General features: G+C 33.1%; 1 protein-coding gene across 9 annotated transcripts in view; it reads left to right on the top strand.

Annotated features, from left to right (window-relative positions):
• Positions 1–12,282, top strand: part of MYO9A (myosin IXA) — a 290,265-nt gene that overhangs the window by 99,784 nt on the left and 178,199 nt on the right. For all 9 annotated transcript variants that reach the window (XM_054562050.1, XM_054562278.1, XM_054561989.1 and 6 more), the window contains 2 exons: positions 1,523–1,649; positions 8,770–8,859. In XM_054562050.1, coding sequence (XP_054418025.1) covers positions 1,523–1,649; positions 8,770–8,859 — 217 coding nt within the window. The remainder of the gene's footprint in view (positions 1–1,522; positions 1,650–8,769; positions 8,860–12,282) is intronic.

Here is a 12,282-nt window from a genome sequence, read left to right as displayed (position 1 = left end):
TAGGTGTTTTTAATCCTCATCCAAGGATATGTTAGTTGATTTTTAGAGAGAGAGGAAGGGAAGGTGGGGAGGAAGAGAAAGAGAGGGAGAAACACACATACACATTGATATGAGAAACAATGATTGGTTGCCCTCCCTGCGTACCCTGACTGGGGATCAGATCCACAACGTTTTGGTGCATGGGATGACACTCCAACCAACTGAGCCACCCACCCAGTGGGTTAAAAATAGCTTTTTTAAAAAAAGGCTTGGGAATTACTGTTTTTAATGTCATTTTGCTTCCATTTGTTTTTGTAATGTTTAAGTCGATACTGTTCCATCTTTAATTTAATGCAGATAAATTTTATGATTTATGTCTTTATAATTGACTTGTATTTTGTTTGAATCACTATAAAATTTTTAATTATTTGAGAAATTAGACCTATAAATTAGATGTTGATTCAGGACCTCTGAAAGTATAGCTATTAGGTCCCTAAATCAGTATCTTTGTATTATTTAGAATACTTCCTAATTTTAGGAAAACACAGAGTTACAATTTAATAAGTAGAACACATTGATTCTAAGGAAATAAACTGGTCAAGGCACAAAGATATGTGGATATTTGAATTTCCAAGAATGGTTTTTAGATAGAGTTTTAATATGCTCGTCTTAGTTACCTGGAAATCCTTGGTAACCTCTATAAGACATTTTAGATGTCTGAACATGACAGTAAACAAGGAATGACAAAGTGAAGACAAGGAGTATAAGTTAATCCTTATATGAGAAGGGAAGGATAAGATACGGGGTCTAGGATGGGTTTTTTAAAGAGAGAAGTGAACATGAGATTTTTTTGATAGAAAGTTCTTACGGGTTCAGGTGAGAGGAAAAAGGTATGATAATGTTTCTGAGTAAACCAGAGTTCGTGTCATGGTTGTTGACTGGAAGGAAGAGCAGGCGTTCCTTAGAAGGAAGGAAGGACAAAAGGGAGGGTCTAGATGTTTCACAGTGGGGGCCTGCTACTAGATAATACACCCCAATGGCCTCAGGCTGTTTTTTAAAAACATTTATCAAGGGTACCATAATATGATGTAGGAAAGCTTTTCTTAAATAAAACGACTAATAAAAAATCACTTAGGCTACTTGGTTAACAGATTCCAAGGCCTTAAAGATTCTGATTTAGTAGATTTGAAATAGTGTAGGGAAAGGGCATTCCAGTTAAGATGAAAAGCATTTAGAAAGGCATGGACTTTTGAAACACTGCAGGAGATTCAGATACTAGCAAGAAGTCCCCTTCAAACAACTTTATCTGACAAGTGGTAGGTATAAGACTGAATGAAGTTAAGGTTTTGTAAAGCACTTTGCGCAGTGCCTGACATAGTAAACACTCAGTAAATTTTAGTTATAATTATTATTCCCATATTCTTACTTTCTAAAGGCTACTACACATTTGTACTAGTTAATTGGCTTGATTAGAACTTTGGGGATGAAATAAGTTTAGAGAATGCACACAAGCAAGCTGTAATTTGTCATTTTATTTTTGCAGGATTTTCTCTCTTCTCTCAGCAATACTACATTTGGGTAATATCTGTTATAAAAAGAAGACATACCGAGATGACTCCATAGATATCTGTAATCCTGAAGTTCTGCCTGTTGTCTCAGAATTATTGGAAGTGAGTGATTACATTCTTAATTGTCATTTCAAATCCTGAGTAAATTCACAGTTTTTATTTTGTGTAACTGTTTTGTAGGGATAAATAGGTTAATGCTTTTTCTTAATAGTATTTCTCCAAGAGGTCGAAATTTTGCTATTGCATGTGCCACAATCTTCAGAAGATTTGCGTTTTCTCCCCTGCCTCACCTTGCCCCAGATATCCGTAACCCCTCAATTTGCTGGATAGGATGATTATTTCACGCTGTATAATTTTATAGGCCTTTGCTATAGTTATTTTTCTGTATTTAAGATTTCCTCTCATGCTAAGATTTTGGTTAGATTATTTTATTTGAAGATGAGGTATGTGGATAGGTGGGGAGATAAAGAATTTTTCTTTCTTTATAGTTTTATAGGAACCAAACGTCATTATCTCCTACTATATGCTTCTTTACATATCAGGTTCTTCATTACCTAATTCTTTCTTTATGGAGTGATTTCTCATGTTTTCCCAGCGAACTTCTCATCTTGCCAGATTCATTTTAAAAGGGGTATCATTTTCTTTATAGGCTCTCTTCGACAGAGTTAGAAAATATATGTGTGTATACTAATCTGGGTATAGCTACGAATATTCTTGTTTTAACTGTTTTTATATAATGATGAAGTCATGCTGATGTTTCTAACTAATCCATTATCACGTGTATCATCCAGCCTTCTCCCCTTACTTACATGTGAACTGTTACTCTAACAATGAGGAACCTTTCTCCCGTCATCTTTCATTCAGTTAATTATTCAATTCAAGTATACACATAGAACATTACAAGAATTGTTAACCCATAACCCCGTGGGAAATGACTGTGTCAACTAGAGTGCTTATGTGTAGTTCCTTTTATCTTTAATTTTATAGACTTCCTTCATTTTCAGAATTAGTTAGGTCAGTACCTTTTCTTCCCACCTACTTCCTTGAGCATTGACATTGTTTCATATATTTGTCATACAGTTAGATTCTCTTGTCATGGTCTGAATTCTTTCCTAAGATCCCCCAATGTATTAAGTAATTTTCTAAAACTTTGTGTACATAAAAATTCACTCCTTGTGGTATATGGGTTCTGACAAAGACATAATGTAATGTATCCTCTGTTACATGATATCATATAGTTTACCTGCCCTAAATATCCCCTTCACCTTTTCAACCCCTCTCCCCAAATACCTGTCAAGCACTCATCTTTTTACTAACTATAGATTTGCCTTTTCTAGAATATAACATAATTGGAATCATACAGTGTGCAGCCTTTTCAAATTGACTTGTTTCACTTAGCAATATGCATTTAAGATTCATCCACGTCTCATGTCTTGATAGCTCGTTTCTCTTTATTGCTGTGAATATTCCATTGTATGGGTACTCAATAGTTTGCTTATTAATTCACCTCTTAAAGGACATCTTGGTTGTTTCCAGTTCTTTTGCAACTATGAATAGCTTGCTTTTTTCCTATTAAAATATTACTCATCTTTCAGTTGTTGGTTCATGTGCCAGTTCATGAGGCTTAACCTTATCAAATGGTCTAAACTGACTCCATAAGTTTCTGCTTAACATAGTTTACTTTTGGTTTTGTAGCAGAACATTAATTGCTCACTATTTTGTGTCCATTTTAAGGCGGTGGTGCTTTTTGAGAGCAATAGACGCCTCTTTCTTGCTTATCTAACCATTTAACCTTAGAGTGATTATTATTTTGTACATGCCTAAGTGTTGCTTATTAACTTTAATGGAATGAGTTAACCTGGCAGAGGGGACAGGAGGTGGAAGGAATACCTTAAATTGGAACTAAACTTACTCACTGGGAAGAAGTTCTACTAGAATGTTGATTGTAGCATCTAAAGGATGTAATTTTGAAGGTCATGGCGGTCAGAGAACAGATGGTATTTCAGTCAGGCATTTCAGGTGATATTTTAGTCAAACATTTGGAATTGTGGTGATATATGGATTATGGCTGGTGGTCTCACAAGTTCAGGCATTCAGCAAGTTCCAAGACATCCAGTTCTAGTGCAATTATCCCTTCTTTAGTGAGGAGAGACTGGTAAGAGTAATTCAGGCAACTCAAAGAGGAACTCAGGTATTGGTTCAAAAGGAGAAATCCAATCCTGAGTGCTTATCAGTGTCAAAGTTAGGCTAACAGCAAATGTGATTTGATACATAGTTTGGACTGGTTCTAGAAATATACAGGGTGTGGCAAAAGTAATGCCTGTTTCAGTATGGTTGGTAGGGTAATAATATGGGTGTAGTAATTTATAGTTTTAATTTGAACATTTCTCCTAAAATGTCATAATTCACCGAAAATGAGTATAATATTGTCGTGTTACAGAATTACATGCTTATGATTTTGTAATGAAAGATTTTGTAATAAAAGGGGGCCTTTATTTGTGCTGGACCCTTTAGGTTTGGTAATAAGCAGAAAGAAGTTACCTTCAAAGCTGAGAAGCTAGAAAAGATATGACAGGACCTACCATGGTATCCTGCCCATAGTGAGTTCTTAGCAATTATTTTTTAAAACGATCTTCTCCTCTTGTTTACAGTTGACAATAGTAATTACAGTCTTAAGGCTTTTGTTGAGGTAAAATTAAAAGGTAGGCACAGTAACTGGTTTAATCAAAATGTAAACTCTTTAGTTAAGATTTAACTTAATTTCCTTCCTTCCCAGGTGATTCAGTTCAATGATAAATATAGATTTAGTTTATAAGAACAACTATTTTAAAAATAGTGATTTAATTTTATTTATTTTTCAAATGACTTTTTGTAGTTACCTCTGGTAACAGTGACTATTTTAAATCTTCTGTTTACTAAATTCTTTTTGGGATAGATAATTGTGAAATTATTGAAAGGCAAACAAGCTCCAGTGTATTAGCCATGGGTAACTGGGGACCATATTTTTGTTGTGAGATATTAGAACTATGACCATTACCAAAAACTGTTCAGTTTTTAGCAAATTTCCATTTTTTGAATATTTTTTAATATCTGTTGAAACAATACAGATAATTTTGTAAAAAAATGCTCACCTGAGGACAAGCTTATTGATTTTTAGAGAGAGGGGAGGGGAGGGAGAGAAAGGTCAGTGTGAGACAGAAACATCGATTGATTGCCTTTTAAGTGCCCTGACTGGGGATCAAACCTGTAACCTATCTGTGTGCCTTCAGAAGGAATCAAACCCGCAACCTTTCATACTTGGGTGGACAACACTCCAAGTACGGCACACTGGCTAGGGCTAAATAATGGTTATTTAACATATGTATCAGTTTCTCAATTAGGTGATTATGAAAAATGTAGTTGGATATTGAGCCCATTCCTAATTATTTCGTATTAATAAAGTTTTTTAAAAAGTTACATATGTGCAACTAAGAATATTTGGAAAATTATATATCATGAATTCAATAATATTTTCTTCAGGATGTTTATCAAATAGAAGCAAAATCAGTTGTGTTTTGTGTGATTGTACAGAACGTATAGATTTGTGTGTGATCATTACCAGGTTTTAGTGCCAACGTTAAGCCAACACCTTAAATTGAATTAGGTAGTTCTTCATCCTTTTATGATTTTTTTCTGCATTTAAGAAAAGAATCTGGACCTAGAGGGTATTATGCTAAGTAAAATAAGTCAGAGAAAGACAAGTAGCAGAGGATTTTACTTACTTGTGGAACCTAAACAACAATATAAGCAAACAAACAGAGCAGAAGCAGACTCATAGATAAAGAGAACAGACTGATGGTTGTGGGGACTGGGTGAAAAGGGGAAGGAATTGAGAATTACAATTTGGTAGTTACAAAATAATTATGGGATATCAAATACAGTATCGGGAATATGTAGTCAATAATACTGTAATAACTATGTATGGTACCAGGTGTGCACTGTATCAGGGAGGAACACTTTGTAAAGTATATGATTGTCTAACCAGTGTGCTATACACCTAAAACTGATACACCCAGTGATACTGGGTGTAAACTGTAATTGAAAAATTACAAACAAATAAAAAAAGAATTATTAGCCCTTGCCAGTGTGCTTAGTTGGTTGGAGTATTGTCCTGTACACCAGAAGGTTGGGGGTTTGATTCCCTGGTCTGGGCACATAACCTAGGTTATGGGTTTGATCCCCTATTAGGAGGCCAGAAATCCATGTTTCTCTTTCACATTGCTATCTCTCTCTCTGTCCCCCCGATCCCCCTTTTCTCCCTCTAGAAAATGTGTGTGTGTGTGTGTGTGTGTGTGTGTGTGTGTGTGTATAGAATCATTAGCAGAAAATATTATGTTCCATAAAGATTGGAGAGCTATCAACCCTGTGACCAACTATATTTGATGCTTTATCAGTTTATTTTCTGCTAATTTTTTAGGATTTTCAAGTCTAGCTTGAATTAATATTGATAATTTGCATTTTTATAAGATGTCATGTGTTGATTAAATGTTTAAAATGTATTATTTTTGTGTTCTTTATTAATATTATGTTAACATTAAAATTTTTGTCCCTGTGGTGTTAGCTTTCTGTTTGTGTTATTGTCCATCAATGGGCCTTTAGATTTATCAGTTCTACCATTTTATGTATTAATTTCTGTTTTAACATATTTTCTTCTCTTTTTTCTTTGTGAGATTATGAAACATTTTCAGCACATAATACATATAGAAAACAGTATATTTAAGACCTGTATACTTACACTCCCAGACAAGTAATAAAATATTGCATATAATTGAAGTCTGCTGTGTGTTCTACCCCTACCAGAAGTAAACACTATTATGAATGTGGTGTTCATCATTCCCATTCTTGTTTTTATATTTTCAGAATAGATAGATGTTTCTATAAAGAATATATAGTTTTGTTCTGCATGTTTTCAGACTTTATATAAATGTCATACTGTATGTATCATTCTAAAACTTGACTTTTTCATTCCATATTGTGTTTTTGTGATTTTTGAATGCTGATTTATATTCTGGAATCTTCTTTTTAACTGCTGTTTAAAATTCCATTATATGAAGAAAACATAACAATTTATCTATTTTTATGGTGATTGAGGTTGTTTTTAATTTTCCATTTATAGAAATCGTACTATGATAGGCATTCTTGCATGTCTTCTTAACATGTGAGAATTATTTTAGAGCAGCGATTTTCAACCTTTTTCATCTCATGACCTACATAAACTAATTATTAAAATTCTGTGGCACACCAGAAATTATGTTCTTTGCTGATCTGACCCCCCCAAAAAATAGGTGTAATTTTGATTCATTCGTACTGGATGGCTATTGTTATGTTGGCTGTTGTCATTTTTTTAATTTGACAGCCTAAGGGGGGAAAAAAAGAGGTAAGTACCTTTAACAATATAATGAATATTCAGGTATTGCATGCTTTAAAAATTCTTGTGGCACACCAGCTGAAAAATCACTGTTCTAGGGTATAATTTAAAAAGTAGACTTGTGGGTTAGGGTATATACATGTGTTGAGGTTTAATGATATTGGCAAATGACTCTACAGTGGTTGCATCAGTTTATACAAGTGTATGGAAGTAACCTTTGCTCCATTTTGCTGCCAGCTTACATTTGTTTGTTCTTATTAGAAAAATTTCTTGACCCTACTGCTTTGAGCATTTATTTTTAAATGTTCATTTTTAATAATTATTGTTTAAGTGTAGAAATACACAATATAATAATGGTTTTTATCATGTTTTATTATTTTTGTGTAATCTGCTATTAACCTATTTATATCAAAATATTTTAAATATATCTGAAAGGTAAAGGTTTTATTTTTAATCTTTAATTGTACATTTTTAGTTTTACTGAATTTTGTGAAAATAATGTGCCTCAAATTGTTTTTATTTTTTGGAATTTGAGGATTAGGCAAAGGAAGGTATGTTCTCCAAAAGATGGTATATTTTCTTTATGGTGTAATCACACATTAAAAAATGACAGATCTGTCATGAATTGCTGATGTCAGGGACTACCCTCACTAGTATCTCACTCTTCCTGTTTTATAACTCATTTTCTCCTTGTAGTCTAATATTTTTTGATATATTTTATATTATCTACATAAAATTTTATGAAAAATTTTTATTATCTATAGATGCTTTTATAAAATACCCTTGTTTTACCATTTCATGCTCATCAGTGTGGCAACAATCAAAAGTCTCAGAATACGAGGTATAGTCTAGGTTTGAAGAAATAGGAAACTCTCAGTGCTGCTGCTGAGAGAGCTCATTGGCAAAAACTGTGTACAGGTGTTTGGCAATATTCTTATAGAGCTGAACATGTATACACTACAACCTGGTAATTCCACTTTTACATATGATACTTCAGAGAAACTCTTGAAGTCATATGCAGGAATATTTACTGCAGTTTATTTTCAAATAGTGCAAAATTGTAAATTAAGCTAGTGCCTAAAAGTAGAGTGGATCATACACTGTGGTAATTAATATATCGTGAAGCTATATAACAGTTAAAATGATATGCTTGATCTGAGTTATCAATATAGATTTCAAAAACATACAGGAATATGATACCATACAGATGAGAGTAAAATACACTTGACTGTATAATATTTATGAATACATCTAATATATGTATATATGTATAAATACATGAATTGAAATGACACATATCAAATTTATGATAGTATTGGCCTCTAGAGAATGAGAATAAAGGAAGCATCACCTTTACTTGAAGTTTAACATTTGTAAATAAAAATAAACATCTGAAACATAAAATAGTACTTATTGCCATTCTCCTGGAGTTCAAGAAGTATTGTCACTGTTCAGTCCTTTTCTCCAGATTGTGGGATTATGATTGACCATCTTAAAATGTTTTTTGTACTACTCTGTATTTTCCATATTCTGCACAATGAAACATGTTTTGTTTTGTTTTATTATGACCAGAGAGAAAACTTTAATTTTAAAAGATCTGTGTGTCTTATTTACCCTTTAATTTCTTTTTTGTGGGTAGGGGGAGTGGATTGTACACAACAGTTGCATTCCCCTGTGGCCAATATTTATAATCCCCAGTGTACTGTCTTTGTTTTTCTCTATTGTATATTTGCTAGTTTCTTTGTTTTTCTCTATATGGCTTAATTCAAACCATTGTCATGTATCATTTATTGAATTTACTTTCCTGTTGTATAGGTTAGAGAAGAGATGCTATTTGAAGCATTAGTTACAAGGAAGACTGTGACAGTGGGAGAGAAGCTTATTTTACCATACAAGCTGGCAGAGGTATGAATAGATTTTCTTGGATCAAAGTACTCTGAACATTTTTAGAAGTTTGGGTTTGTGTTGTTTCTCTTAACAGAATGAAAATAACAACAAGACAGAAGTGTTGACTGAAATACTTCTGGACCCTTGGAATTTGATTGTGAACTTTCCATTTACTTGGAAACTTAAAGTTGAATGTGATATTAAGCAGTAGACTTACATTTTTTTTTAAAGATCTTAATCTGTTCACCATTCTTAGGTTTCATATTATTAATATGGGGTGAATAGATGATAGGTGGAATTATAAATGAGCAATATTTGACCCAATTGATGGTACCTCCTTGAGGCAGTTTCGTTTCTCTTAGTGTCATACTCGATTGGTTTACTTTTCCAGTTTTTCTGGTTTGCTCTTTCTTTCCTTCTGACCTTTGAAAGATGGGGTGCCCTACAACAGTCTTTGTCTTTTCCTCTTATATTCTTTATCTCGATTACTTTACCCAGTCCCATGATGTTAAACATTAGGTGTATTGGAAGGCTTCCAGGTGAGATATTTTTTTTTTGCTATAGTGAGCCATTATTCTTACTGTACTAATCAGGTGTAGAGAAATAGGAATCTATTTTATAGTGTAATTTTATTAAAGTGATAAGTAATCAAACTATGACAATTGTAAAAATGGGATAGCAGTATGAGATTAGAAGACACAAGAGTGGGAAAACAGTGATTGAAGTGTAGAGAATGTTTTATGGGCTGACGTTGATTCATTTATCCCACTATTTAGGTCCCCTCTCAACTGTACCTACAGGTTTACATTTCTTCGTTATGTCAGATATATCTAATGTCATATTTAATAGCCTCCAACTTTGAGAGCTCCTTTTTAAATAACAGGAAAAAAACAGTTTTTTTACAAAAATGGTTGCTGCTTTTCTGTGTTTTTAACAACTTTTTTCATTATAAAACATGTTTATTTACATTTTTAACTTTCTAAGCTTGTTTTTATAGCCTCTGCTTTATTTTTATTTACATTTGTTTTGGGTAATTATTTGTTTAGAAATACTTGAAAACCTTTGTGCTCAGAAATGATAGGCAGTAGGTATAAAATGATGACTTTAGTATTTCATCTGAAGAGCAATGGAAAGCTCTTAAAATGTTTTAAACAAAAGAGATGTGTGAAGAGTCATTTGGAAGAGAGTACATTTGTTTTCTATGGCTATGTAATAGACTTAGCCACTTAATACAATACATACTTATTATCTGACAGTTTCCATGGATTATTAAGTCTGGGCACAAGTTAGGTAGGTGTTTGGCTCAGAATTTCATCAGGCTAAAGTCAAGTTGTCTGTCAAGGCTGTGATCTCATCTGACACTTAACATCCTCTTCCAAGCTTACAGATTGTCCACAGGTTCAGTTCCTTGCAGTTGTAGCAATGAGACCTCTACTTTCTGTTGAACGTCAGGGGCCATTCTCGGCAGCTAGAGTCTACTTGCCATTTCCTGCCATGTGGTCCTGTTGACAACATGGCAGTTTGCTCCTTATAGGCCAGCAGGAGAATCTCTGATGAAAGAAATCAGTTTTAAAAAAAAAAAAAAAATTTATTTATTGATTTTTTTTTTTTTAAGAGAGAGAGAAGGGGGTGGGGTGGGGAGAAACACCGATTGGTGGTTCCACTTATTTATGCAGTCATTGGTTGGTTCTTGTATGTGCCCTGACCAGGGATTGAACCTGCAATCTTGATGTATTGGGATGATGCTCTAACCAACCGAGCTACCTGGCTAGGGCAAACTCAGTTTTTTAAAAGAGCTTTCTCTAAGTTAGCTCTACCCAGGATAATCTTCCTGTGAAACTAAAAATATCAGCTGATTTTAGGCCATAGTTAAATCTTTAAAATCCCTTCACTTTTTGTCATATAATATACTTAGGGGAGTGAAATCCATCATAGTTATAGTCCTGCTCACACTTCTGTTCTGTACAGGAGATACAGAACATGTTCCCTAGGAGATGGGAATCTTGAGGATCATTTTAGGATTTGAAAATAGGGCAGGAAGGAATGTGGAGGCTGCAGTAGTAGTGAGGAAAAAAATGTTCGCCTCTTTGTCTAGAATGGTGAGGTATTGATAGAGAGAAATGAATACATTTAAAATGGAAGAAATGTAAATGCTAAAATCAGTAGAATCTGGCAGTGATTTGCTTAATGGGAAGCAAGGAAGAAGTAGTAATGTCAAGGATGAATCCTAATTTTCTGGAACATACAATGGATCATATAACTATAATTATATTGGTACTATTTTCAAGTGAGATAGGAGACACTAAATTAGGTGTTATTTGTGTGGGAAAATATTAATTAGTATTTGGGCTTATTTAGATTAAGGTGTGATAGGCATTTCAGAGAATAGAGACAGAGTATATAATGTTGGACATTATGGGGTAAATAGGTATTGGTATACTTTGTTAAATCTGGATTCTATCTGACTATGTTTTAAGAAAATAGTATTTAACTATAAACTATAAATAGGTGGGTTTTAGTTTTTGACTTAATATGAAGGTCTGTCTTTTAACTAAAAATATTCAATCCATTTATATTGTGATAATGGATATGTTTTCTTATTCTTTGTTTTTTGTATCTTATGCTTGTTTATTTAGCTTTAAAATGTTTTACTTTTGCAGAATATGAACAGATTATCTTTATTCACTTTTTCCCTTCTGGGAAAAGTAGAATGGTAATTCTTTCTATATATTCTCCTATGATTTTATTGATATTTTAAAGATAACTTTGTTGTAACTTGCCTAAGTATAGAATTCTAGGGCCACATTTCTTTTTGTCTCAGAACCTGTAAACATTTTAAAATTATTTTCAAGTTGATAATGTTAAAGATCAAAAAATTGATACCTATCTTCTCTTTGATAGTTGTTTAGCTGGTATTTTTATTTTTTGTCCAGAAATTTGAAGCTTTCATGTTTTTTTTTTTAACTGAAATTTAGAAATTCATTCATCATCTTATGTGGTATAGATTATAGTGTTATCTCCATTTTGCAAGCAATAAGCTGTAGCCTTAGAGTTTAAGTAATTGGTCACACAGATTAAATAGAGAAACTAGGATTGTAAGATAGGTTATTAGTCATTACTCTCTACTTCCTATAAACTTCAGAACTGAATGGAAATATGTACCTGAATATACAAGCTTCAAAATAAGTCCCTAGGTGATAAATATAAAAATTATTGTATCCTCAGTGTTAAGACAAGATTCTCTAAGATACATGCCCACCTTTTAGGTTGTAGTCCTTTTTAAATGTCGAATTTTCTTTAACTAGTAGAATTTATGTTTTAAAACAATTTCAGATTTACAGAAAAGTTTAGCAGATAGTACAGAGAGTTCCTATAAACTGGGAAAGGTTTGAAATGAGGGAAAAATAAGTTGCATAACTCCATAATGAAAGAATTGTTACT

The sequence above is a fragment of the Pteronotus mesoamericanus genome, unplaced genomic scaffold (assembly GCF_021234165.1).
Source record: "Pteronotus mesoamericanus isolate MK-2021 breed Mesoamerican mustached bat unplaced genomic scaffold, CSHL_Meso_final contig_100, whole genome shotgun sequence".
Taxonomy (NCBI): Eukaryota; Metazoa; Chordata; class Mammalia; order Chiroptera; family Mormoopidae; genus Pteronotus; species Pteronotus mesoamericanus.
The sequence above is the reverse complement of the archived record's forward strand: the minus strand, read 5'-3'. Positions and strand labels throughout refer to the sequence as shown.